Here is a 25,464-nt window from a genome sequence, read left to right on the forward strand (position 1 = left end):
ATCACGGTGAGTCAGCTAGAGCAACCACTGTGATGGCAGCTAACACCTTAAAGGAAGAGTGGTTGGCCTAGTCCATGAGGATTTGGCTTGCTGATGTGCTAATACACATGCAATGCAAAGTGTTAGAAAAAGAGTGTTTGCATTTGCACTTGCAGGTTGTTAGTTTGTCTAGCCCCTGTGACGGTATCCTAAACACATTAAACCATGGCAGGAGGGGAGATGCCTTTTGGTTTGGTCTTGGTGTAGCCTTTGGTAATTGCTGTGGAAAATGAACAAAATGAGGCCCGCATAAGCAATGGTGCAAGTTGCCGTGTTTCCCTATCATCTGGGGAGCTGGACCTGCTTGCAGCAGTGGAAAGTTTGGCTTGAAAATTGGATTTCAAGATTTGACAGTTAAGTGAAAGAAATGGTAATTTAAACTGTCAAGAGTGATTCCGCCCCCCCAGCCCCACAATTAAGTCCGTGTTCTGGATGTATATTCTTGTAGTTGCTAAAACGCTCAGTGATGCGGTACGGACTAGTAGTGGTGGATTCTTCATATCTGCCTTCTGAATTTTGACCCTTCTTGTTACTTTGATCCCCATTTGCAGTTCTGTGTAGTCTTGAGGACAAACTACTTATTTTTTCTCATCTGAAATTGAGGATTTATTTTCAGGGTTTTAATATAAAAAGGAACTGTAGTGAAATTCAGGATAAAGCTGAGTTATTCAGTAACATTAAGATCAGCTCAGTTTCCACACATGTATTGTATGATTTTTATCTCTAGCAACTGATGAAAAGCTTTTTTTGAAGGCTGTTTACTCACAGAAGAACCTTGAACAAATCCAGAATTATTTTTATTTGACTTAGACAAGTGGCTTCCAAATCCATTGTATTGCTATCAGAGTGGAGGAAGTTACATCAGAGTGGCATCTAGTTAATGGAGATCAGAATTTAGCCTTATTAATTTGAAAAATACTTTGGGGAGGATTTCAGCAAGCCTAGAAAGCTGCAAGGCCAGAAAGTATCTTTGGCAGCTTCAGGCAAAATTTAACATAGATATAATTTTGTTTTCAGGGAATAATTCATATTGTTCCCAGATAATAGTACTTTTACTTTGCCAGAGTGATTGGTGAATTCTGGTTCACCAAATTTTCTTGCTCTCAGTGATGTTAGTAGCTCTGTACCAATTTTCATGGTCACAAGGCTTGTATGTGCTGATCTTATTCTCAGTTTTAATCTTAAAATTTTCCTCTCAGCCATCATTCTTAAAGTTGCTGTGAGGTGAAATAAGAGGTGCTTCTTTTTGTCTTGGATAGTCCTGGGATATTAGGCAGAAATGAAGTAACACTAAAACAAATAGCTTTGAGTTTGCACTCAGCAGATGATTAATAACACGGCAATCAGCTTTAAGAAATACTGGGTCTGCACAGATCTCCTGCTTGTGACAATCGGACCATAACCTTTACTGTCCCAGCTCATGTAGCTCCATTTACACGAGCAGGAGCTAGTCTAAGCTTTTTTGGTTTTGTCAGAGTTTATACTTATTTTTCACTAGTATAAAAAACTGACAAAAATGTAATGTGAAAGCCTGAACCCTTCATCCAGTTATCTGTTAGCACATTGCACCATGCTCGGTTCCTGGGCTTTGCTCTGTGTAAGCCTGGTGAATCTGCTACTGTGCCAATGTACGTTTATGGCTGAAGCATCAAAGTGTATTGTTTTACATCCTGGTGCAGTATGATATAGCAGATTCAAATGGTGAATGCCACTATTAAGTAAATCATACACCACTAGATAGGAGAATGCTGAAATGCTGTTGCCTTTACACAGTAACGTTCTGGTGCTTCTCTCATTCAGATGGACGAGATCAAGGCTAAAGACAGGATCATATTTTCCTTGGAGAAAGAACTGGAGACACAGACAGGCTATGTGCAGAAGCTACAGCTGCAGAAGGAAGCTCTGGATGAACAGCTCTTCTTGGTGAAGGAGGCAGAGTGTAACATGAGCAGTCCCAAGAGAGAGATCCCAGGAAGGGCCGGAGATGGTTCGGAGCACTGCAGCAGCCCTGTACGCAGGTTTTACTGGCCTCTGCAAAACAAGCATGGCTGTGTTTCTCTTGCTTAAATATTTTTTTTTAGGCCCTGGAAAACATTCCTACTCTTACTTACTACAGAGAAGTTATGAGTGTAGAGAATGCTAGCGGGACAAAGCTTTGTAAGGCTGTTTCCTCAGTTACTCTATTTATGAATATAAAACATCTTAAATACTTAGCACCCCTTTGAAAAAATCATTCCATGAATGTAACTGCTTGGATAGCCTGCATCCTCAAAACCAGATAGAACTGGGCAGGGAGAAGGCTCAGGGAGGAATCCGGGAGGATTCTTTGGAGATCTTTCTCTTTCTCTGTCTTATTCCCCACTTATACAGCCCTTGCTGTCATTCATAAAGCATGCAACTCACTGGTTGTGTGACTAAATATACAATGTTTACACAACAAATGTGTATATGTACATGTATTTACACATATGCAAATGTGGGATGGCAGGGTTAGGTTAAAGGTTGGACTCGATGATCTCAAAGGTCTTTTCCAACCGAAGTGATTCTATGATTCTAAGGAATAAGAAAGTAAATGCAATTGATACTGATAAAAAGAATGTCCTTACTTTTTCACCTGACAGTGTGAAAGTGCAAGTAGCAGCAACATATAGGAAAAGGCAATAAAAATCAGAATCTTTTAACTTTTTACTTTTTCTTCCCCATCATAAAAAAAAAAAATCAACATGTTTGGTTGTTTTCTTTTTATTGTTTTAAATAACTGAAAATCTTCAATCTTAAAGCATCTCCCAAGCCAGATACTTTCTTCCAAAAATATATAGATTTTTGCCAGCATGTTCAATACTGTAAAAATCCATAAATATCATCTGTTGATGATGACAGTTTAAGTTGACTGGTATGTGGTTTTTGAGGAATCTCTTCCCAAGCATATAATTTGAAAAGAATCAGTAACTGTGTTACCTTGTTGCAAACAAACAGGACTTGCGCAGAAACCAGAAGAGGATAGCAGAACTGAATGCCACGATCCGGAAGCTGGAAGACAGGAACACGTTGCTTGTTGATGAACGAAACGAACTGGTGTGTGAGCTTTCTACTGCCAGACAGAGGAAGTCAGGAGCTATTGGGAAAGGCAAAGAGAAGAGGGTCCAAGGATGGTAGCCAGTGCTGAATGTGCCTTTTCTATCCATCAGGCTAGTCACTCAGGAGGCTGAGGATGATTTTTTTTATCCTAGAATTAAACAGTAATTTCACTGAAGTTATAGGAGAACAAAATCACAATGAAAGTTGAGGCAGAGAGGCTTGTATGTTTCTGTAGGAATGCTTATGATCCCTCCTTGACTTTCTGAGCATACAACAGTATATGGTGAGAATTGTCTTGTAAATGAAATGATGTCTGTAGTCTGGTATTTGATCAGGTTGAGAACAGTTAAGTATTGGATCTAGGAAGAATGGACAACAGTGAATTGATCCCTTTATCTGATTTACTCCTAGGTGGTGATACCTGTGTGTTGAAATTAGCACTCTGGCTTTTTAACCTCTCCATATTTGTACTTCTGTGATTAAGGATGAGGGTGGTGAAATTCAGTTTTTGATATTTTTTTTTTTTTTTTTTTTTTTTTTCTTATTCCTGAGCTTGGAGTTCTACAGCATTCCTTTCACATCAATTTAGCTGGCTTAGATATCCTCAGTGTTCTTAAGACATTGTTTTGCAAATATTACATTATCAAGATTGCAAATTAGAAGTATGTTCATGTGTGTCTCTTCAGTTACGAAGAGCTCTCAACCCCCAAATTTCTGTGATACTAAATAGCTTGGAGTCTGATGAGTCAGCTTGATTAGCTGTTGCACGTCACTAAATATTCAGCCTGTTTTTTTTCACAAGGAAAAAAAAAATAATTTTAAAAGGCTTCTAAGCTGTATCTTGCACAATGTGACTACAATTAATATGTTTTGTTCAACGTGACCAGGAGTACTGCTGGAAATACTATACACTTTAAGATACATTCAGACCAGCAACACCTAACTTCATTCTTAGGGTAGGACAAATGTTATTTTGCCCACAGCTGTGCTGATCAAAGGTGGAACCACTTCCTAGCTGCTCCCCCCTTTACTGTTAGCAGAAAGGATCTTCAGGTATTTGCTAATCTGCTTCAGACAAAATTACTGGGTTAGTTTAAATAGATGATGTGATGATGTAAGCAAATGTGGTTACTGTCCCTAATAGCTACAGAAAACTCTCACAGTCCTTTCCCCAGCAGGACTGCAAGAGGCAGGAACCTCCCAGTAACCAACAGTAATACAAAACTGGGACACTGCCTTTTGTTAGGTAGATTACATGGGCACAAAGATGATGCCTTTCCACAGCCACACACCATCTTCCTTGTCCTCCCTTAGAAAAAGAAATTATATGTATAAAACGCTCAGTATTACTAGATGGAACTAGTTTTTCAGAGGAAGAGATCTTGGTTAAAACTTTAGTTGTACCAATACTGGAACTTCCAAGCTCTATGCTCTAAGATGCCTTCCTATCTTAGGGGATTTGTTGTTTACATGTTACGTGATTTGTTGATTAAAATGAAGTTCATTGTGCATGTGCACAGGTATTTCACTGTATGGCATTAAAAACCAGAGTTATAACTATGTTGTTGTTGCTGTGATCCAGATTGAGTGGGTACCTACGCAAATCTATCTTTTAATGAGAAAATTAGTGGGTTTCTTGCAGATGAAGCACAGGTCATTTCAGACTTTTGTAGCAGCTTTGCAGTTACCTGACTGTGTTGGGTTGCTTCATCTCTATGTCTGAGTTGTTCATAAAAAGCCATCTTTCAGAAAGAGATATGCAAAATTATGCTTTGAGAATTATAGATAAAGTAAACTACAGAAGCTGTAAGCATCAGTTCAATTGGATTACTTTGGCATTTTACTAGAACAGTAGTCCAACAGGGAAGTAACAAAAATACTTCTAACAAAGGAAGGAGAAAAAAATATCTTTTATTTGGATTGTTTACAATTATTAATTGCTATTTTCAATCCAGTTGAAGCGTGTCCGAGAAGCTGAGAAACAGTGTAAACCTCTTCTGGAAAAGAACAAGTGCCTCACGAAGAGAAATGATGAACTCATGCAGTCTTTGCAGCGCATGGAAGATAAACTCAAAGCAATCACTAAAGAAAATATAGAAATGGTTGGTACTGAAGAGCAAAATGAGGATTACTGTATGATCTATGTCTGTTATGGTGGGCACATCTGCATAGTGTATGCATGTATATACATAGAGAAAATGTGTTTTATATAGTGTGTAATACTACTGAAAAGATACAGCCATGCTTAGGTCTGGATACAATAGACTTACATACTATAACATTGTGTATTATGCATACATGTGCAATATATTTAAGTGAATGCATAATCATAGTCTTTAATACTATCCCAAAAATTAGAATTTTGAGTTTCAATTGTTTTAAAAAAAGAAAAAAAAATAGTTCTATCATTGAGTCATATCCCACTGTGCTATTTTGTGTCTGGAACTCAAAAAGGAAGCTGTTAAGAGTGACATTTGTTAGGCAGCATGATGTTCATCTTTGAATGTACATGTTCTCGTTAGAGCCAATGATGGCAAAGTAAAGTTCTGGTCTGCCACTGAGCACGTACAATCTTTCCATAAAACATATGCATGGTATATGAATATAGGGAATGGAGAATGGTGGTGTCATGACTAGGGTTATAGAGTTCACATATCGGGGCTATATGAAGTGGGGTCAAAGCAGTTATGTCTGTAGATCCTTCAAATGGAATTACCCCAAGTATCAGTCAGAACCCAGTCCCTATACATGCACCGATGTTGCTTTGGCATTAATAAAAAAAGGAGGTGGAAGTTCTGTGTTGCCAGATGTAAGGTGGCAGGCTGAGAAGACTTCCCCTGCTAAGTATGCTTGTGTGTCTTGTCTCTGGCTTGCAATAGCCTCTGTCCTCATCTTCAGCAGGCTGGCTGTTCCGCAATAGATGCAGCTTTTCTGCCGATTAGGATGAGATTATGAGATTCACTTTCTTGTCTTGCAGAAAAAAGGCTTTAGTGTTACAAGGTCAATCCACTTTAAGACTCTGCAATTCCCCTGTGCCCAGAAGACATAAAATTATTGCAGATGTCACGGGTCAGAATTCTTCCTCCACAGCTGTGGTATAAAGATCACAGCCCCTTGGGCTCTCACACAGCAAAGAGAAGGAACTTGGGAATCTGCGTACATTAGACATCAGTGGGCAGCACTACTGGTGCATACATGCACACACAACACATATGTTCGAACTTAGCTCCTTGACATCTGCTCTTTACAGTATAGATGCCCAAATTACGGAAGTTAGCAAGCTGTGGGTGGCGAGAGTAATTCTCACAGGCCATCTCTTCTCCCATGTATGCCTAGGTGCAGGCAGGATGTGGACTTCTAGTTGAAATAGATCTGGTACCACATTTTTTGCCTTTCCTCCTCTTCTGACTGGATGCATGTCTTTCACATGACTAAAGAATGTCCATGTACTCACTGTATATGGCTATATGATGGGTATCAGTAAGGGCATGGGGTCATGGGAGGAGATACTCTTTGCATACCCACTGAACAGGTAGGAGGTTCAACTGTGTATTTGCCACATACTGAGGTATCTTGATGCATGGCAAAGGAAGAGCTATGGTACCATTAAGGGCTGCTCTAGAGGCTGTATTGCCACACAATAAGTAAATAGATAAAGCTTTGTTGTTCTGGTTGAAGAACTCAGCCTTGCTGTGCTGCTTTATTGTTAAGAAGTGCTGATGGGTATTAATAAAGTTATAAAAAAGGTGTAGCTGAAGCATATTTAAAGGGCTGTACAGCTTAATTGAAAGATAATGTCTAATTTTTAACTGAAAGGTGGTCTTTTAATTGATGGATCTTATTTTATCTGTTTCTTCTTACCACAGAGAGAAAAAATGACATCACATCCTCCTCTAAAGAAATTAAGATCTCTCAATGACCTGGATCAGGCTAATGAGGAACAAGAAACTGAATTCTTAAAGCTTCAGGTCATAGAACAACAGAACATAATTGATGAGTTAACAAGGGTATGTCCAGAGCACCAGGAAACTGGGAATGATTCCTGTGTACAGTTCACCACTGATAGTGTTTCTTCTTTTAACTAGAGGTCTGAGGGTTAATATCTTAGCTTACTTTAAACACCTGCAAATTTTTATATGTAGGTGTGGGGAAGTACAGTTTAACTTAATTTCTAGTGGGACATCAGCCCCTACAACTCAAAAATGTAACTCTTGAGCTCTAGAAATGAACATGGACTAAGAACCATGGAGCTTGGGAAGCTACGTTTTCACAAGGCAGGGCTATGCCAAGCTGTTTTACCATTATAACTAAGCTACCATGAGAAAGTTTCCTTAATAAGAGCCAGGCACACAGTGCAATATCATGTGCTGGAAAAGTGTGTGCTGCTAGATAGTGGTTCGCTAGTTCTTCTGTCTTTTTAATATCAACAGTCCCTTTTTCAGCTGACTTTGCATTATGATGTTGAGGGGAAGGAGAAAGAGACTCCAAAATAGGCTGTTGCCTCTTCTAAGACATCATTGCTAGGAGCGGTGAGGTCAACACAATCATTATTTAATGACTTTGAGACAGAGGCAGCATCTCCTCTGCAGGGAAGGCAGACAGCCTCTCTCACAAAGCCCAAACCAGTCCCCTGCAACAGGCCTCCCAGCAATTTTAACAGGAAATTCATCAGCGCCTGTCATTTGACAGCCTGTCAAGGCAACTGCACAAGGATTTTCAGATATCCTGTCTTCCCTTCTTCAAGTGGTTTTCAGGTGGCTCATGTACAGATTTGGATATGAAGCCTCCCTTCCACCTGGAATTGGATTCCTGTTTGAACATATGAGCAGTCGGTGGAAGCCCAATGATTTATTTCCTCTGTACATTTGGCTTTCTACAGCTGCAAACAAGAGAAGAGAGAGTAACTTTTTAATCTTATTTTCCAGGACAGGGAGAAACTAATTCGTCGCAGAAAGCATAAAAGGAGCTCAAAGCCAATTAAGGTAAGAGTAAAAATTGTTTTCAGCTTATAAAAATACTAGCAGGCTCTGTAGGAAAACACACTTTAGCAATCTGATTAAAGAGAGCTTTGTGGATTATAACAATCTGCTTTAGTGATTGGGTTTATAAACACCTTAGTTACTTTGGGAGAGCTTTTAAAGTCCACTTTCAAATTCAGTTAAGTTTGCATATCTATTTTATTTTCAGTAAGATGGGGCTTCCCATCCCCCCTGAAATACTAATAATCTTCTATCCATCTGGTTTCTATACGTATTGGTCTCAAGGTCTGTTATGCTGAGATGTGTTTACATTTCCAGAGACCTTCCTAATCTATCTTCTGCTATCTTTTTTTTCACAGCACATATGGGCTAAACCAAAATCCTTGTGCATCTTTATTCTCAAGTGGAAGTTTCTGCTTGAGAAATTTAGTGTCATTTTCTCCTGCTCAGTTCCACAGGCAAAGCTTTGGCTACCCCTTGTATTACCCTGAATTGGGTTGAGTCCAAAGCTGGTATAATTTAGAACAATTTTAGTGCTGAGTAGTCAGTAGTGGTTCAAATAGCTCCTTTATCAGCTAGATGTCAAGAATGACTTTGCAACAGCCGTGTCCCATCTCCAGAAAGTGGAAATACTGTGTAGGAAACAGAGCTTGGCTGCTCTTTGTCCTCCAAGCACATCCCTTAGTACTTCAGCCATGTTCTGTGAAAGTAATGCAACGCTCTCCTACACACGGAGAGAATTTCAGACCAGTAAACCCTAGATGTGTCACCACGTTTCTGTATGGCTTTTGAAGCAATACACAGCAGACATAACTGCGAGATGAGGACTGAAAAGTACTTTCATCAGTCAACTTTATTTCTAAGCCAGAGATTGTAACATGGGAGAACATGGCTATTGTCTTTGCTTGGAAAAATAACAAACAAAAGAAGATAATATATGCAAAAGTTTATTGACATCTTTGGTATGTGTTTTTTGTGAGATTCAAATTTCAGGTTTAGAAGGTTGTAACCTGTCAGCAAAGGTGAAAAATGTTGCAGAGCAGGAGTGTATCTTAAATGCTCATCAATCAGTTTGTCTGCAGAATTATTCATAAGCCAAGTATTTAAGTGCTCAAATCTGTACCCTGAAACCAAGCCTGCAGGGTCAAGTATCTATATACCTTCATAGGACATAACTCACAGTTTTCATTTGATTTAATTCAGTTACTGAGATTGGAGATAGTGAGGTGTCAGACGTACAACCAGTGTTGTGTGAGCAATCTCTTACAACATGTGGCAATTACTGTAGTACTGGAGAGATGTGTGAAATAAAAGTTCCTTAATGCTAGTTTTGTATTAGCATAGCTTTCACTCACTTACTCCAACAGCAATATCAGTGAGGGAAGCACTGAGATATTAAAAACATCAGCAGTGTCTGTGAGAGAAGAAGGAGGGTTCCCTATTCTGCACACATTTCCATCTCTTTATGGTGTTATTTTTGCATACCAGTCTGCATATTGATAGATGTCTACTCTACAGCTTTGGGGTTAAAAAACAATTCTTCTGCCTTCCTGCAAAGGCAGAGACTTTTCCTTTTGCATGTTGCTGCTCCCATTATGTTTTCTGAGTTTTAGACGGAGCCAGATCCTCAGATCTGAAAAATTAATCAGCAAACTCATTCTCTACCATCACAAGACCTAATCTTCAATATGGTTCCCTTTGAGTTTGCAGATGGTAATTGCAGGGGCAGCCCATTACTCTATTTTCATGTCTTGCCTTTTTAAAGTAACTAGCAATGTGATTTTGAACTAACCTTTCCCCCCCATCAGAAGCTGATGCTACCTGTTTCCAAGGAGATTCAGAAATCATGTTTTTCCCTCTTTAGAGACATGTGGTGGATACAGTTTTTGGATACGATGATGATTCCATGGACTCTGAAACATCCTCTGTGGCCTCATATAGAACAGACAGGACACCAGCAACCCCAGATGATGATCTGGATGAGGTAAGATCTGACTCTTTCTGTAGGCAAGGACAGGTTTTCAAGAGACTTGGACTTTGAAAACAAGTGGCCAGGCTCTCAAAAATACTTAGGTTTCTGTACTGCATATTGAGTGATAAGTTCTTCATTAAGTTTGGCCTCAATTTTGGTTACTGAAATGCTGAGAGTTTCTTTAAAAATCTAGTCCATAGACACTACAGCTGTGACTTCATTGCAATCTGAGATTATTTTTTTCCTCTTCCCCTTCAAGAAAATATACCTATCGCATTTCTTTTAGCTTAAAGACATATAAATGCAGTATAAATTCCACATTCCCATTACTTCATATCGCAGTAAGCTCACAAAAAACCTATTTGAATCAAGACCTGTAAAACAACTATTGTGCTCAACAAATCACATGTGCATTCTTTGCTTTGGCAGTGCTCTGCTGTCAGGTGCTTAGATATGTCCTTTCTCATGCTTCAGGGTTTAGCAGCAGAAGAATCAGAGCTGCGGTTTCGACAACTGACAAAGGAGTACCAGGCCCTGCAGAGAGCATATGCATTACTGCAGGAGCAGACAGGAGGCATCATAGATGCTGAAAGAGAAGCCAAGGTCAGTATTTGTTTGAGGGTAAAAGCATTTCATTGCTATCAGGGCATACAAACACCTCAGTGTGACATACAATGGAATGGAGTAAAAATGCAACACCCATACAACTGAGAGATGTCCATTTCACTCATTTGCTGAGTACATTTAAAGAGAGTGACAGTTAAGAATGGACACAATCCCTTAGTTCATGAGAGGCTGTCCTCCACCTGAACCTGAAAACCCTGCAGCTAGGCAGCCATGCCAAAGCAGGGAATTCTGCGGTTTGGCACAGAATCACAAGGGTTTTCTCATCTTTGGCCCAGGTGTGAAGGGACTGGGGTTTAAAGGTAAATGGAGGCCTGCGGGTTTTCACAAAGGCACACATTGCACCAACTTTAGGAATATTCACCTGAATTTTTCTAACAGAAATGCAAATTACATTCAAATTTGAATGTGATGCAGACTATAGTAAACCTTCCAAGGCTAAAAATGTTGTCCCTGTAATAAAATCATAGAATCATTCAGGCTGGAAGGGACCTCAGGCGGTCTCCAGCCCAAACTCCTGCTCAAAGCCGTGTCAGCCTTGAGATTGCACCAGGTTGTTTAGCACTTTGTTGAGTCAGCTCTTGAAGATGCCCCAGGCAGTTATAATCGCTTCTTTCTTCTATCTTTTGCTGCTCTCATCTACTAAGCACTTTTATTCAATTCAGGGACTGCCTCTTACTAGGGTCTTTGGGCAAAGCTTGTCACCCCTAATACCTGAGCTTTTGTTTTACTACTCTAATGCAATACATGATAATAACAGGCTTGGGTGGGGAGAGGAGGTTAATCTACCGCTCTGTTCCCTTGTGTCATCTGTATGCCAGTCTGAGGGGTGGCACAAAACATTGCTGAGCCAGAACCTTTGTAATGGTTACTCAGTGGAAGCAACAGCATAAACCCAGACTCTGCTGTGTTTCGTTACCTTTTAATGCCAGTCACATTGCTGGTTTTGTTACTGTTTAATGCTGTGCCTGACTTCAACAGGCTCAGGAGCAGCTCCAAGCTGAAGTCCAGAGATACAAAGCCAAAATAGAAGATCTGGAAAAAACTTTGGCACAGAAAGGGCAGGTAAGCATGTCTCATGTATTTTGTTTTCCTATTTTGGATCTTATCTGATCTACTTAGAAAATACGGAGCATAATTTCTGTATAGGCTTCCACGAGATGTAATGTCGCTGTTCAGTATACAGGCAGGTCTAGCAAGTTCAGAAGCCTTGCTACAGCTTGGTAGACTAATATGTTGTTATTCTGTAAACAACAGTGTGTTCCTGTAGGATTTTAAAGCCTGAATATTATGGCTTCAGTTTCCAGTAAACGCGCCCAACCTCATGGAGTTTGATTATTCTGTAATAGTACTGCTTCATCCAACAGGACTCACACTGGGTGGAAGACAAACAGCTTTTCATTAAGAGGAACCAAGAGCTTTTAGACAAGGTATGTTCCCAAGTTTTGTGTGTTCACTCTGAAGGGTAATCTGGATCCTGCAAAAAACACTTTTTGGGCATGCAGTCTGGTGCTTATAGGTGTAGTATAAGGATAGAACAGTACAGATTCATATGGACAGGATAACATATGGAAAGACAAGCCCTCTCCAGCTCTGATCTTCACCAGGATTGGATTCTTTTAGGAAAACCTCCAGCCTAAGCATTTTATGATGTTTAGGAAGTTGATGAGCAGAAGTTCACCTGTGAAATAAAGACTCACTGAGGTAAAACAGCAAGTAGTGAATCATCTCTAGAGTTTGGCTTTTGTACTGCCTATGCTACTGCAACTACTACTCACCAAATATTCAATGTTTCTTGTAACAGTCACACAGATGCTGAATTTACATATTTCTATTAGATAGAGAAACTGGAAGCAGAAAACAACCGTCTGCAACAGGAGCTGCAAGATGCCCGAGACCAGAATGAGCTACTGGAGTTCCGCAACCTTGAGCTGGAGGTGATGGATGAGCTCGTTGCAGTATAGCTGGTCACAAATTAAACTATTGCATTTGCACTGGACACCAACTTTAATCAAGTGTTTACACAAACATTGTAGTGATATAACAGAGAAACAAATGAGGCCCAGCATTTTTAATTGTGAGCTGAAGTATGTCAGCTCTAATACCCTGTGGAAATAGTAAGCCAAGGCTGGTTCACCTCTCTCTGAGCTAGGTGCCCAGTGTGCAGAGATAAGCTTAGCTGATTAATGTCAGCGTGGGCTCTTAGTTACCACACCTGCAGATATGGTTTTTCTAGTACTTTGGAGCAGTCTGTTGTCAACATGCTTTGTTCTTATTGCTGGCCTGGAGTCTACTAAAATCAACAGAAATTAATTACATTTAAATTAACCAAATAAGCAAGGCTTAAACCTTGTCCTCATGTACTTTGCTCAGGGCTGCATCCTGGTTCACAGCTAAGATATCTCCTGAGAGTAGGCATCCAGGGTTTTTTGTGGGTTATTTTTCATGAACCTGAGCAGATCTTTTAGGAGAAAAAAGTACGCTCAACATTTCTATCTCTAATAGCTGAAGAGTAGAGTGTTCCTCTAAGTCAGAGATGCAGGTAAAATTCCCTCTTCAGGGTCTTCAAAGCCCCGTTTCCCCTTGCGAAAATCTTACCGCTGATCTATAAATTATACTGGCTTTGTTCTTTCCCCCTGTTTCTGCAAGGGTAATGAGACAAAAGAGTTCAAGTTTCATTGAGAGTGCTGCTGTAGGAGAAGTGCACCTCTCTAGCCCTGTGCTTGAAGGACTGGAACCATTTGAAGATTAATTCAGCAATGATTGATGAAATTGCATAAGCAGTTGTAAGAGAAAGTATCAAACCCAGGGCTGTTGTCTTCCAATACCATACCTATGGGGGTAAAAGGGTTGTACCTTGTCCCCTCTGACCCAGCAAATCTTGAATTCTTTTCTCTGTGGAGGCTTGCCTGAGAGAGGAGAGGAGGACTGTCCTATCCAAACTGGTCTGTACTGGGCAATTAGAGCACTCTTTGTTGCAGAGGAGAAATGTGCATGTCTGCTCCTGTGGCGGAGGGAGATGAAGCCAGGCCTGTGACGGCCTGCAAGGCACCCTGGCTCTGCTGGGGAAAGCCTGAGGATGCCCAGGGTCACTGGTGTGGGCTGTGCTGTGCTCGGGGCTGGTGGTGCCGGTGCTGCCGCCTTGCCATGAGCACCTGAGGATGGCTAGGGTAGAGCCAAGGTGCCCAAGGAACACAGGCTCCCTGGACAAGGGTTTGCAATGGCTTCTGTGCTATTGATTCCTGGGGCATGTTTAGATTTAAGCTCTCTGTACCTCAGTTTCCTGCCACTGTGGTGAGGATAAGAGACATTTTATACAGGTGAATGTGGTCTTGCTCCTACAGCCTTTATCATCATTCTTGCCAGTGCTGGCATGTGTGAAAAGCCAACAGTGCCTGCCTACATGCATATAGTGCTTGGCCTGGAGTTGTCCTAATTTGTGTCTGGAGGCTTGTAGGCTCTAGCATAGTGACTGGCGACAGCCTACCTGCCCTCTTGCAAGCACTGTCACTTTTGCAGGCACTGGACATGTTCCCTGTTGAGAAGCTCCCCTCATGACCTGCGTTAGGTAAGAAAGGTCCCTCAGGTGACACTGGAGATTGGTGGAGGAGCTCCAGGAGCCTCTGCAGGCAGCCAGAGGACTGGGTCAGACCTCAATCTCCCTCTTCCCAGACTGTTCCTAGTTACAGATTCTTGTTATGCATTCTAACCAACAAAAACTTTCTGCATGATCTTTTCTCCAGTGTAAGCTGGTAGTTCTTTTCAGTTGCTGTCCAAGGTCTTACATACGTGCCATTTGGAGCTTGTAGGTGACACAGAGCCTTTCCTGGTCCTCATGAATCAGTGCTCTGACAGTATTTGTCCCGTATTTATAGAACTTCCCACAGTTTTACCTGACAGCGGTTCCATATGTGGAACCGGACTGATCAAGTGAATTACATGTTCATAAACCAAAAATGTATTTGAAAGTGAAATTTGATCTTCGTTTCTGTGCTTGCCTGAATACTTGAAAGGGATAAGAAATAACATCTTCAGGTTTTTATTTTTGTCTTTGGCCCTTTAAAATGGGAAAAATATATGTAGATTTTGTGCAATGAAGGTGTATAAATAAAGTTATCAACTTTTTTTGAAGTTTACACAGATATTAGAACATAAAACGTACCAGGATGAGCAAATGTGTAATCTGAGTATCCTAGTAGTCTTAAGTCAAATACCTGTTTCTAAAGGGAGTATTTACAACAACATATAGTTGTTCAACACTTCATTAAGCAAATCACTTGAGTCTTAGTCAGGTGACAGCCTTTGCACAGACAATTTGTAAATTGTCGTAACTCATCAAATAAATAAACTCCTGTGAAATATTTAGCTTGGATTTAGGATCCTATCCCACTTAGCACACTGTTTTTCAGACTAGGTTTAAATGTTTCTTTGACTTGTAAAATGAAGAGCTTGGCTTTGCAAAGCGTGATATACACAGTAGATATGGCATTTAAATGCGTTCTGTGTGCATCTCCTTCATTCTAATATGTTCTCTGGCACCTTTTCAATTTATTTTCAGGAGAGAGAGAGACGGTCCCCACCATTTAATCTCCAGATTCACCCATTCTCAGATGGTGTGAGTGCTCTACAGATCTACTGCATGAAGGAAGGGGTTAAGGTACGTCAGTTTTATAAGGCAGCACTTCTAGCTACAGGAGTGGTGGATGCTGCCCATATGACCCATTACATTCATCTCCGCTAGGACCTCCACTAAACTTTAACCATTTAAACTCAGTCCAGTGTAAGAGTGTGTGATGACTGATGCAATTGAATTGGACTCATAATTTTCACCATAATGATAAAACCTGGCTCAAAGGCAACTGAAATCAGTGTGTGATGCATTTCCGTGGGATAAAACAGAATGTTTGATTTCAGCATGGTTCATAGGAGGGACAAATATTGCAGCCATGATAAAATGTGCATGCCATGCCTTTACCTTATTCTCTCTTTGCAGGATGTCAGCATCCCAGACCTCATAAAGCAGTTGGACATCCTAGGTGATAATGGGGTAAGTTAAAGTGGGGTATTTTCCCTTTATAAGCTGCATTTTGTACAGGAGAGTAAGTAAAATCTACAATTATCATGACTATTTTCTAAGATACTTGTTAAATGATGTAATATCATAACAATTAATTTAAGGAGTGCTTATTTCTGTAGTTAAGGATTTGTGAGATTTCAAAGTCAGAGAACTAGTAATGAAGCAGCAGCTTTACCTCTGGCTTAGCAGACTGGGAAGAATATCCAAAGGCCACTGATATTTGGAACTGGGCCTGACTGCACTCCAGTCATTCAGGAAAGCACGTGAATTAGTTTGGCAGTCTGAGCCAACCACATCTTCATCAGGACTAGGATTCCTCTGCAAACCAATTCCTCATATATAGGCAAGAATTATCAAATCCCCTGTGGCTTTCTAAATGGGCATTGCTGCTCACTTTAGTCATCCATGTAAAAGAGACCATCCTGGCCGCTGGCCAGCATTAGATAAGTTTTAAGAAAGTTTGTAAGAAATAAATAAAAGAAAAAAAACCCAAAGCCCAAAATAAAATAAAATGAAAAAGAAAAAAATACACGTCCATGGGTCCTGATGAGATGCATCCGCAGGCCCTGAGGGAACCAGCGGGTGAAGTTGCTAAGCCACTATCCATTGTATTTAAGGTGTCGTGGCAGTCTGGAGAAGTTCCCACTGACTGGAAAAGGGGAAACATAACCCCTATTTTTAAAAAGGGAAAAAAGGAAGACCCAGGGAACTACAGGCCAGATGTTGGATCTAGATGATCTTTAAGGTCCTTTCCAACCCAAACCATTCTATGATTCTTTTGTAAGATGTTTTTATAACAAAGGCTCATGATTGTCTATTCATGTGCTGGTGTAAATCAGTATTATTTTCACAAAGGCTTTCATGGAAATTCAGCTTTGTAGAACTAGCATGAAGATAGACAAATGGGTCCAATTTTAGTTTACATTTCTCATAAGATGCAATGGAATGAAAACGCATATTTAGACCATATCATGCAGAAAGGCAAAACCAGTGTTCTTTTTATATGTTAACAGACTCTGAATGTTTCGATGGGAATAAGATACCTAGTACTACAGGGATCCCCTGAAAATTGTAGACCTAGTCTGTAGCCTGAATTATCTTTATTCATGCAGGAAACTGCTGCCAATTTTCTTTGTCCCTCTCTTTCTCTTCACAGAATTTAAGAAATGAAGAACAAGTGGCCATAATTCAGGCTTCCACTGTATTGTCCTTGGCAGAAAAGGTAAATTGTGTGCTTGCTTTTCTCATGTGTTATCTAAGGTCTCATTTTCTGCTTTGTTGTTGTCAATATTGTCAAACTTTCTAGTGTAGGAAGTGATTCCCCGGGTAAACTAAACTGTGCCAGTACAGTCCCAAACACCTTGCAAAAATATCAAACTCAGCTGGCCCAAGCTGTGAAGTCAAAACAACTGCAAATACAAAAAGAATGTCAAATGAAACTTGCAATTATAAACTGGATGAGAAACCATCAGGCGTTTAAGCCATAATTAGTTATAGTGTGGGATTTCTAGTCCTGAGATTTCCAAAGCTTCTGAAGGGATCTGTATGCAAAATTTCCACTGAAAGCATGCATCTAAGTTCTTTGTTTTGGAAATTAAAAAGAAAGCAAGGGTTGGTTAAAATTGCTTTTGGTGGCTCAAATGCAGCACACAATTTTATCAACATGACAGCTTCCAAGGATTCTACTCAGCAATTCCTCCTCTGCAAAGAGAATTTTCATCTACCAGCTAAGCTACTTTTTAGATGCTAGAGCCCCATCGTGGGCTCTAATCCATGGCATGAAGTAGGTTCCCTGTCCATCCAAGGAAGCATGCTTTTTCCATCTTACAGTGATCAGTAATGGTGATTCCCTTGCTTCTTGTCTGTCAAGTGCTACCTACAGACATTGTGGCTGCCCCTGTCACAGAACAGCCTTGAGATGGGCCCAGAACTAGCAGTAGGTTTCTACAAATAGGCTAACAAGATGCTGTAGGTGTTCCACTTACCACTGCCCATGTGCCTAGAAAATGCAGCAGGTTACAGCTCTCCTTGTCTTCCCTCCAGTGGATCCAGCAGATTGAGGGAGCTGAAGCTGCTCTGCATCAGAAGATGATAGAACTGGAAAGTGATATGGTAAGCAGGCTTGCCTTAATACACATTTTAGGGGCAAGACACTGAGTATGTCACATTTACTTGGTGTGCTGAAAGATAACTAAAAAGGTCTTTTGGCAAATTAAGTATGCAGGCTTTCTCTGATTTATTGGTGAATCCATAAAACTGTTACTAGTCTCGTTCACATACAACAGCAGAATAACATAAAAACAGAAAATAGTGAAGGCTTGAAAACGTCCTCTTTCCATGGGGATGACTGTTTATCAATAAGTACAGAGAGCTCAAAGATTGCTCGGTGTTTTTCAGAGATGTAAATGACATAGATGAGATTCAGAGATGTCTCATAAGATTCACAGTCTAAAAATCAGCTGTTATATCACATTTTGTTCAATACCAGTATGTGGGAAACTAATGAATTATCACACTATTTTCTTTCATTACATTTTTAAGCCCTAAAGGCAAAACATTCACAGCTGAACTGAAGTTTCTATAGCACCAGTAAAGTTAGTACCTTACCCTATTCTTATTCTAGTTAATGGAAGTAACCTACAAGATGAACAAGCGTAACTACAAGTGTTGGATAGCTGTAGTGGTTTACATTCTGTTCCTATGGTATGTCTGTACTTGAGTCAATTCAGCTTACAGTAGCCTGAGAAGTAAAAGCACAGCAGCTTCCCCCAAATAATGTGAATGTGAATATGCCTGTTTAGTTACTGTTTAGTTTATGACCTCAGTACCGGGGAATATTATGGAGAGGTTCATCTTGAGTGTGCTCACCAGGCACATGGAGGACAATCAGGGGATCAGGCCCAGTCAGCATGGGTTCATGAAAGGCAGGTCTTGCCTAACCAACCTGATTTCCTTCTACGACCAGGTGACCCGCCTGGTAGATGAGGGAGAGGCTGTGGATGTTGTATACCTGGACTTCAGCAAAGCCTTCGACACAGTCTCCCATAGCATTCTCCAGGAGAAGCTGGCGGCTCATGGCCTAGATGGATATACTCTTCGCTGGGTTAAAAACTGGCTGGATAGCCGAGCCCAGCAAGGCATATGAGGAGCGGCTGAGGGAACTGGGGTTATTTAGCCTGGACAAGAGGAGGCTCAGGGGAGACCTGATCGCCCTCTACAACTATCTGAGAGGAGGGGGGGTCGGTCTCTTCTCCCTGGTAACAGATGATAGGACAAGGGGGAATGGTTTGAAGCTGCGCCAGGGCAGGTTTAGATTAGACATTAGGAAAAATTTCTTCACCAAAAGGGTTGTCAGGTTCTGGAATGGGCTGCCCAGGGAGGTGGTTGAGTCCTCCTCCCTGGAGGTATTTAAAAGAAGGATAGATGAGGTGCTTAGGGACATGGTTTAGTGGTGGGATAGCAGGGTTAGGTTAAAGGTTGGACTCGAAGACCTCAAAGGTCTTTTCCAACCAAAGCGATTCTATGATTCTATGATTATTGCATGGTCACGCTTCTTCCAAAGTAAGAGGAAGCACAAAAGGAGTTGTCCATGATACCAGAGAAGGTGTCTTTAGATAAATCACACAGAAACCCCTAAATTACACTACTGAAATGCCAAGCGGTATCACTGAAGTCACTAAAGAGATGATGGATTTAGCTCCATGTAGATCAGATGTATTATCACACAAAAGCAATCTGCAGCTATTTTCCCTTCTTTTCTATCTGAGTCAGATCTTAATAACTCTGCAGAGTGTCAGTTGAAGACCAGTCTCCTAGTCCTGCCTTCAGTAAGATACCTGTAGTTGATTTGATAAAACTTCCCAATGTATTTTGAGTAACTAATTCTTTTTTCTGTCCAAATGTTCCTTCATTGTAGGAGCAATTTTGCAAAATAAAAGGTTATTTGGAGGAAGAATTAGACTACAGGAAGCAAGCTCTTGACCAAGCATACATGGTATGTACAAAGGAAATTTTACAGCACGTACTGGCCAGCACTGTGACAGGACACAGGCTCCTGTTGGATCAGGAAGAGAAGTTTTTGCTTTTTTCTTAATAATATCTTTTTTATTTGTTTTTTTCACTGTTCTTTTAATGCACTACCATGCAATCTGCACAGCTTCAACACAACACCTAGCTTTTTCATGTCACAAAAAGGCAGATCTCCTCAAGTCTGAAACTCTTTTGCAAGTTAAAGGCAGATATTGCTCATTAACATTGGCTTGTCCAACTGGAGTCAGTGCAACCAGCTGGAACTCGGATCTGGAATCTTGGTCCTTTTGCACATGTCATAGCAAGACGACAGTATGCCACAAAAAGCAAGAGTTCCTGTTATAAACACTGCTAAATCAAACTCTGATACATAGGTCTGATAACTGGCTGTGCAAGTTCACCACGTTTGGTTTGTCAAGCTAATGAGACTGCTCATTGATTAGCAGGATTAAGAGCAAAGTAGCCTGACAATGACCTTCAATCAAAACCTCTTGTTTTCTAGCACAATGGGTCAAAATTTTAGAATTGGTGAAATACTCATCTTTACACTTACAAAATAGATATGACAGTTTTATCTAATTCCTGATCAAATCTGTAACTGCTTAAAAAAAAGTCAAAGGGAGGGATTTCAGTGAAAATTAATATTAAAATATTTTAAAAGTAAAAGTTCATATTTTTTGTCAAAACACTGAACCATTTTATGAGTTCTGTTTTTCACATTTTTGCACACTTGAGTACAGGGACCACCTCTTATGCAGGCGCCTGAATCTGCCACCAACCCCCTAGTTCCTGATGTGTTTTAAACAATGTTTTATCTCTAATTGGCTTTTGGTATTGCATCAACCAGAGGATCCAGGAGCTTGAAGCCACCTTGTACAATGCTTTGCAGCAAGAAACGGTGATAAAGTTTGGGGAACTACTCACTGAAAAACAGCAGGAAGAGTTGAGGACAGCAGTAGAAAAGCTAAGACGTCAGATGCTGAGGAAAAGCAGAGAATACGATTGCCAGATTCTTCAGGAGAGGATGGAGCTGCTCCAGCAGGCTCATCAGGTAAGAAAAAGGAACTAGGCACATGTGTATCTACTCAGCTTTGCTGTATAGGAACATAAGATGAGGCTAAATTTAGGCAAGCTCCGGGTCATGAGGGAGCCTGGCATCCTTTTTCTTTTGAGTTGTGTCTTCACCACGTAGACAAATACATGTGATAATAGCTTGTGGAGGTTTGTTTTGGCATATTTTGAGTCTTAAAATTCCAAACCAAAGTTTTCATCCAGAATTCTGTTGGCATTAATCTAGCTTTGTAGTAAAAATGGTCATTCCTAGTTGTTGGACTGGGCACAAGAGGAACTGTATGAATGCATCTGGCTCGTGTTACACAGGAGAGCTATCTGTTTTTCCAGGCACTTCTGTTCTGTCCCCCACCAAAAGTGGGCAGTTGTTACATTTCACTGCTGAGATATGTACTACATTTCACGTTCAAAGACTGGTGTTTGCTGCTCTGCGAGCTGTGAGGTCCCATGGCAAAATGGTGGTCACAGCATGCTGACTAATGCGACAGCTGCAGGATGAAACAAAACTTACTCAAGTGTTTATGACAATAAGAGAGAAAGTATATGCATAGTGGTTAGGGTTTCTGGTTCACAGGAAGACTTAATTTTTACAGTCCTGCCTGATTCTGAGTTGGAGACTTGAGGCTGGGTCCACCCTTACTTCTTCTTACCAGGCCTTTGCAGCGTGAGGAGCTTCTTGATCTCGGCCATGACTGCTGCCACAGCAGTTCTGGCTTCTTTGAACAACTCTTAGCCAGCCTCAGTCCTGATGGGGTGGGGAAAGGTTGAGAGGCAAGGAAAAGAAGAGGTAGTGTTTGAAAGCTGCCATAAGCTAGTTGTCTCATCTCCAGCCAGTTGGGAAGATGGTCGCAGAGGTGCCATCTGCTCTCCAGGTGCCAGGGCCTCCAGCCATCTCCTGGTTTGCCTCTTAGGATCTTTGCTGTTTGCTGGCCAGCTGCCTTATGCCTTGACTAAATAGAGAAAAGATACCAAGATTGAAGGCCTCATTTTTCATACTTAGTAGTTCTCTTAACTGTTCTGCGGGATCGATTCCCATGGGGCCAAAAGTTTAACTCATATTACGTAATTTTTCTAGCAATACCTAGTTCTGCTAAAAAAACCACACCTTGTCTGTCAGTTACATATATCCTGCTCACCACAGGATCAATGTTTTCACAGTATTGCATACATTTATAATTTCAGATCTAATAATAACACTTTAATCCTCTTTCAATACATCAAACTGTGAGAAATCTTAATGAATCCTGATATAATTTTCAAGAGTATAACCATGATCTCATACTTTCCATCTACTTAGCACAAGATTAATATAAAATAGATAATATGAAACAGATCCACTATTGATATCAATTTCCAGCATATCCACTATTGATATTAATTTCCAGCATTTGAGGATACAGTCACATATATGCAGTTGTATGTTTTGAGCAGTTGTACATATGGTAAAGTTGTGGTTAGGCAGGGTTGGTGGATGGAGTCATGGTACTACACAAGATTATCCCTTTCAAAGAAATGGATCTGTTAATTTCTAGGCTTTTGGCACTTGGAACATTAAGTTACTTGTTCAGCAGAGGAAATTTACTGAGAATTTAGTCTAGATGCTTTCTTTTCTGATTTCCAGAGGATCCGAGATTTAGAAGATAAAACTGACATCCAAAAGAGACAAATTAAGGATCTGGAGGAAAAGGTTGGTTCTATTATTCTTCTGAAGCACACTTTTTTGAAACTTTTTGTTTAGCTGAATCAGCTGGACCTGTGGGTGGTGGTCTACTATGCTTTCTTTTCAATTTGTGTTTTGGTATATACAGACTGTAATCTTAAGGGTCTCCTCTGCAACATTTCATTTTAGGAAATAAATGCCAAACACTTTGAATTACGGTGAATGATACTGTACCAAATGATGAAGTCTTTCCTTGGCTGTTAAATGTTGTGTTGGTAGACAGTCAATGCTTCCATTAAAGGCAAGCTGAGGCTAGCATGCAGGAAGGACTGAATGAAACTGAGCAAAGATTTTAAGACTGTCCTTACCTGGCAGGTCTAGGGAACTTGAGTTCCGACGGTATCCTCTTCACTGAAGCTTGTAATTGACCATGCAATATAAATATGGTACCAGAATCTTGCCCTTAAACAGAACTGTCAGAGAACTATACATGCACATTTTTTATATATATTGTATACTATATATATGCACATGCTTTCTCTCTCTAAAAATATGCACTGCATTTTTTTTTTTGGTGAATAAGGCCAACTCTATCACATTGAGTTTTGCGACTTGTAGATAGGTAGGTTAGATAGGATCGTTGAAAAAAGATCATAGCATGGGCACAGCACACTGCTACTGATAACATCTTTTCTAGAAATGCCAGACTGGTGTAAGTTATGTCTCCAGTGGTAGCCTTGCCAATGTACTCATATTAGTAAATATCAATGTCCATGTGTAAACTATAACACAAAATAATGGCTATATTAGTACAATGACAGTAGTGCTAATGAGCCCTTTCAGTTTATATGTATGTTCCTAAAGTGAAACAAGTGGGCATAATGCAAACCTTGATACACATAATTCTTTCTGCTTTTCTGCCAATGTTTTTGTGATACAAGGACTCAGCATCTTTCTTTCTAATATATAAAACTTGGAAAAATAACAGATGATAATTTGTGATGAAAATAAAAAAAAACCAAAGCAAAACTTATGTCATGGTCAAGTGGAGACCTTGAATAGGAGACTTATTGGTGTAAATTTTCAAAAGAGCTTTCAACTCACAAAAATTCACATCTCGGAAGACAACATATTCACAAAAGAAATAAGACATTCAAAAATTTATTATTAAACATTTTTAGGCTAGGGTTTGATATTGTGTGTGTGTGTGTATATATACATATATACATATATATTTATAGATATATACACACAAACACATATAAACATATTTTCATTCCCAGGCTATTTCCAGCATGGCTTGCAGGCACTGTTTTTTAACACACTTAAAATATCACCTGTGCTATTTTTGATATCTAGCTTTGTGACTTCGGCCAACCCATGGTGGTTCATAGTGACAGTTATACCTCAGGCTTTCAATATGGTGCCAATTGTAATTCATCACCAAAATTAATGGGATCTGTTTTCTAAGCCTTGGCAAGTGGCATGGTCCTTATAGAAGTAACTAGGGAAATAGTCTTTTCTGAATGCATAGTTACTCTAACTGTCCTACAGAGTGCAAAAATAATCCTGATGCTTACAGTGCCATGACCTTTAGTTTTTATGCAATCTTCTTTTTCTTCTGCAGTTTCTATTTCTATTCTTGTTCTTCTCTCTTGCCTTTATTCTTTGGCCTTGATGTCAATGTGCCTCTTGGAAAGGTAAGACTATTTTATTTATTTCCTCAAAGCTAGCTCTTCTTGCACAGAGCTGAGGATGACATCCTCGTGTCGTCTACAGAAGTAGTGTGTCTGGAGTCAGAGAATTGAGCAGGTCGTTGTCAATTTGTAGTAGTTCTCAGTGGAGGGTTGTCACACGGCTGAGTTGCCACAGGGAGTTGCAGTCAGACCACCACCATCCAACATGTAAATGAATCTCCAAAGCTTGCTGGTGATACTATGCTATTCATAATTGTAAAAATAAAAGCTAACAAGAATTTCACAGTATCAAATAGCCAAGACAATTGTAGGTGAAATTCAATTATTGATGTCTGCAAAGTGATGCAGATGGAAAACAGTTACAAATCTCAACCATATACACGCTGTGATGGGCTCTGAACTGACACTCAGGAAATAGATCCAGAGGTTATAACAGGTAGAGCTCAGTGCCCAGAAGTCGGAGAGATACAAAGACAGGCAAGGAAGAATGATCAGCTGCTGAGAGACAGGAAGAGGGAGACAGAGATGGAAAGATTTTTCTGGCTCAGGAAGCAAGACACTGTTAAAAGGAGGTATGGGAGAGGTCTAGAAAACTTCTCACAGAATGGATGGATGGGTAGATTGCTATCATTCACTGTCTACTCCAGTACAAGCAATTATCATGTAATAAGTTTAAAGTAAACAAAAATTGATAGTTAATGATGTAGGATGTAAAGAAGCCTTTGCCACAGCACACTTTGCTTTTTGAACTCTGAACTTTCGGCTGCTATGTGAAGATAGGGAAATAAGTCGGGGAACCATAATGTGCATGGCCTTGACACTTTTCACTCTGTGCCTTGACACTTTTCGCTCTGTGCCTAGCCACTTTCAGAACCAGGATGCTGGGCTAAGAGGATCTTTCTTCTGATCCAGGATAACAGAAGTATAACATAGCCTAGATAATGTTATCTTAAAGACTCAAGAACATGTAATGACAGATCAAAATTTTCTGATTTGGGGACGGATCCATACTGTTAAATTTCTCGCTGTATCTCTTGGCTCTGGCTTGAACTATGTCAGTGAATAAATCCTTCTGCCCTGCACTAGAGGCAAGCTGTGAGAATACAGTTGTATGTGAAAGATGGTGTTTTGCCATGCCCTTCCACCATTCGTACTAGCTCATCCTTTTTTTTCCAGGTGAAATTCAAAGTATTGATTATAACTAAGTGGCATGGGTCCAGTCTGGTGGATTTTCCTTT

The 25,464-nt window shown here is 40.2% G+C and overlaps 1 protein-coding gene across 2 annotated transcripts in view; it reads left to right on the top strand.

Annotated features, from left to right (window-relative positions):
- The window catches only part of JAKMIP2 (janus kinase and microtubule interacting protein 2), a 29,734-nt gene extending 5,527 nt beyond the window's left edge, over window positions 1–24,207 (top strand). The window contains exons 3-20 of one of the 2 annotated variants that reach the window (XM_009635640.2): window positions 1,840–2,049; window positions 3,016–3,114; window positions 5,073–5,219; window positions 6,984–7,124; window positions 8,043–8,099; window positions 9,961–10,080; window positions 10,543–10,671; window positions 11,674–11,757; window positions 12,060–12,122; window positions 12,531–12,629; window positions 15,251–15,349; window positions 15,686–15,739; window positions 16,926–16,991; window positions 17,813–17,881; window positions 19,686–19,763; window positions 20,646–20,849; window positions 22,491–22,556; window positions 24,157–24,207. In XM_009635640.2, the coding sequence (XP_009633935.1) occupies window positions 1,840–2,049; window positions 3,016–3,114; window positions 5,073–5,219; window positions 6,984–7,124; window positions 8,043–8,099; window positions 9,961–10,080; window positions 10,543–10,671; window positions 11,674–11,757; window positions 12,060–12,122; window positions 12,531–12,629; window positions 15,251–15,349; window positions 15,686–15,739; window positions 16,926–16,991; window positions 17,813–17,881; window positions 19,686–19,763; window positions 20,646–20,849; window positions 22,491–22,556; window positions 24,157–24,207 (1,836 nt within the window). The remainder of the gene's footprint in view (window positions 1–1,839; window positions 2,050–3,015; window positions 3,115–5,072; window positions 5,220–6,983; window positions 7,125–8,042; window positions 8,100–9,960; window positions 10,081–10,542; window positions 10,672–11,673; window positions 11,758–12,059; window positions 12,123–12,530; window positions 12,630–15,250; window positions 15,350–15,685; window positions 15,740–16,925; window positions 16,992–17,812; window positions 17,882–19,685; window positions 19,764–20,645; window positions 20,850–22,490; window positions 22,557–24,156) is intronic. The other variant, XM_009635648.1, reaches the window with a different exon arrangement.
- The last annotated feature ends 1,257 nt before the right edge of the window (window positions 24,208–25,464 follow it).

The sequence above is a fragment of the Egretta garzetta genome, unplaced genomic scaffold, assembly GCF_000687185.1.
Source record: "Egretta garzetta isolate BGI_Z169 unplaced genomic scaffold, ASM68718v1 scaffold270, whole genome shotgun sequence".
In the NCBI taxonomy this organism is placed as follows: Eukaryota; Metazoa; Chordata; class Aves; order Pelecaniformes; family Ardeidae; genus Egretta; species Egretta garzetta.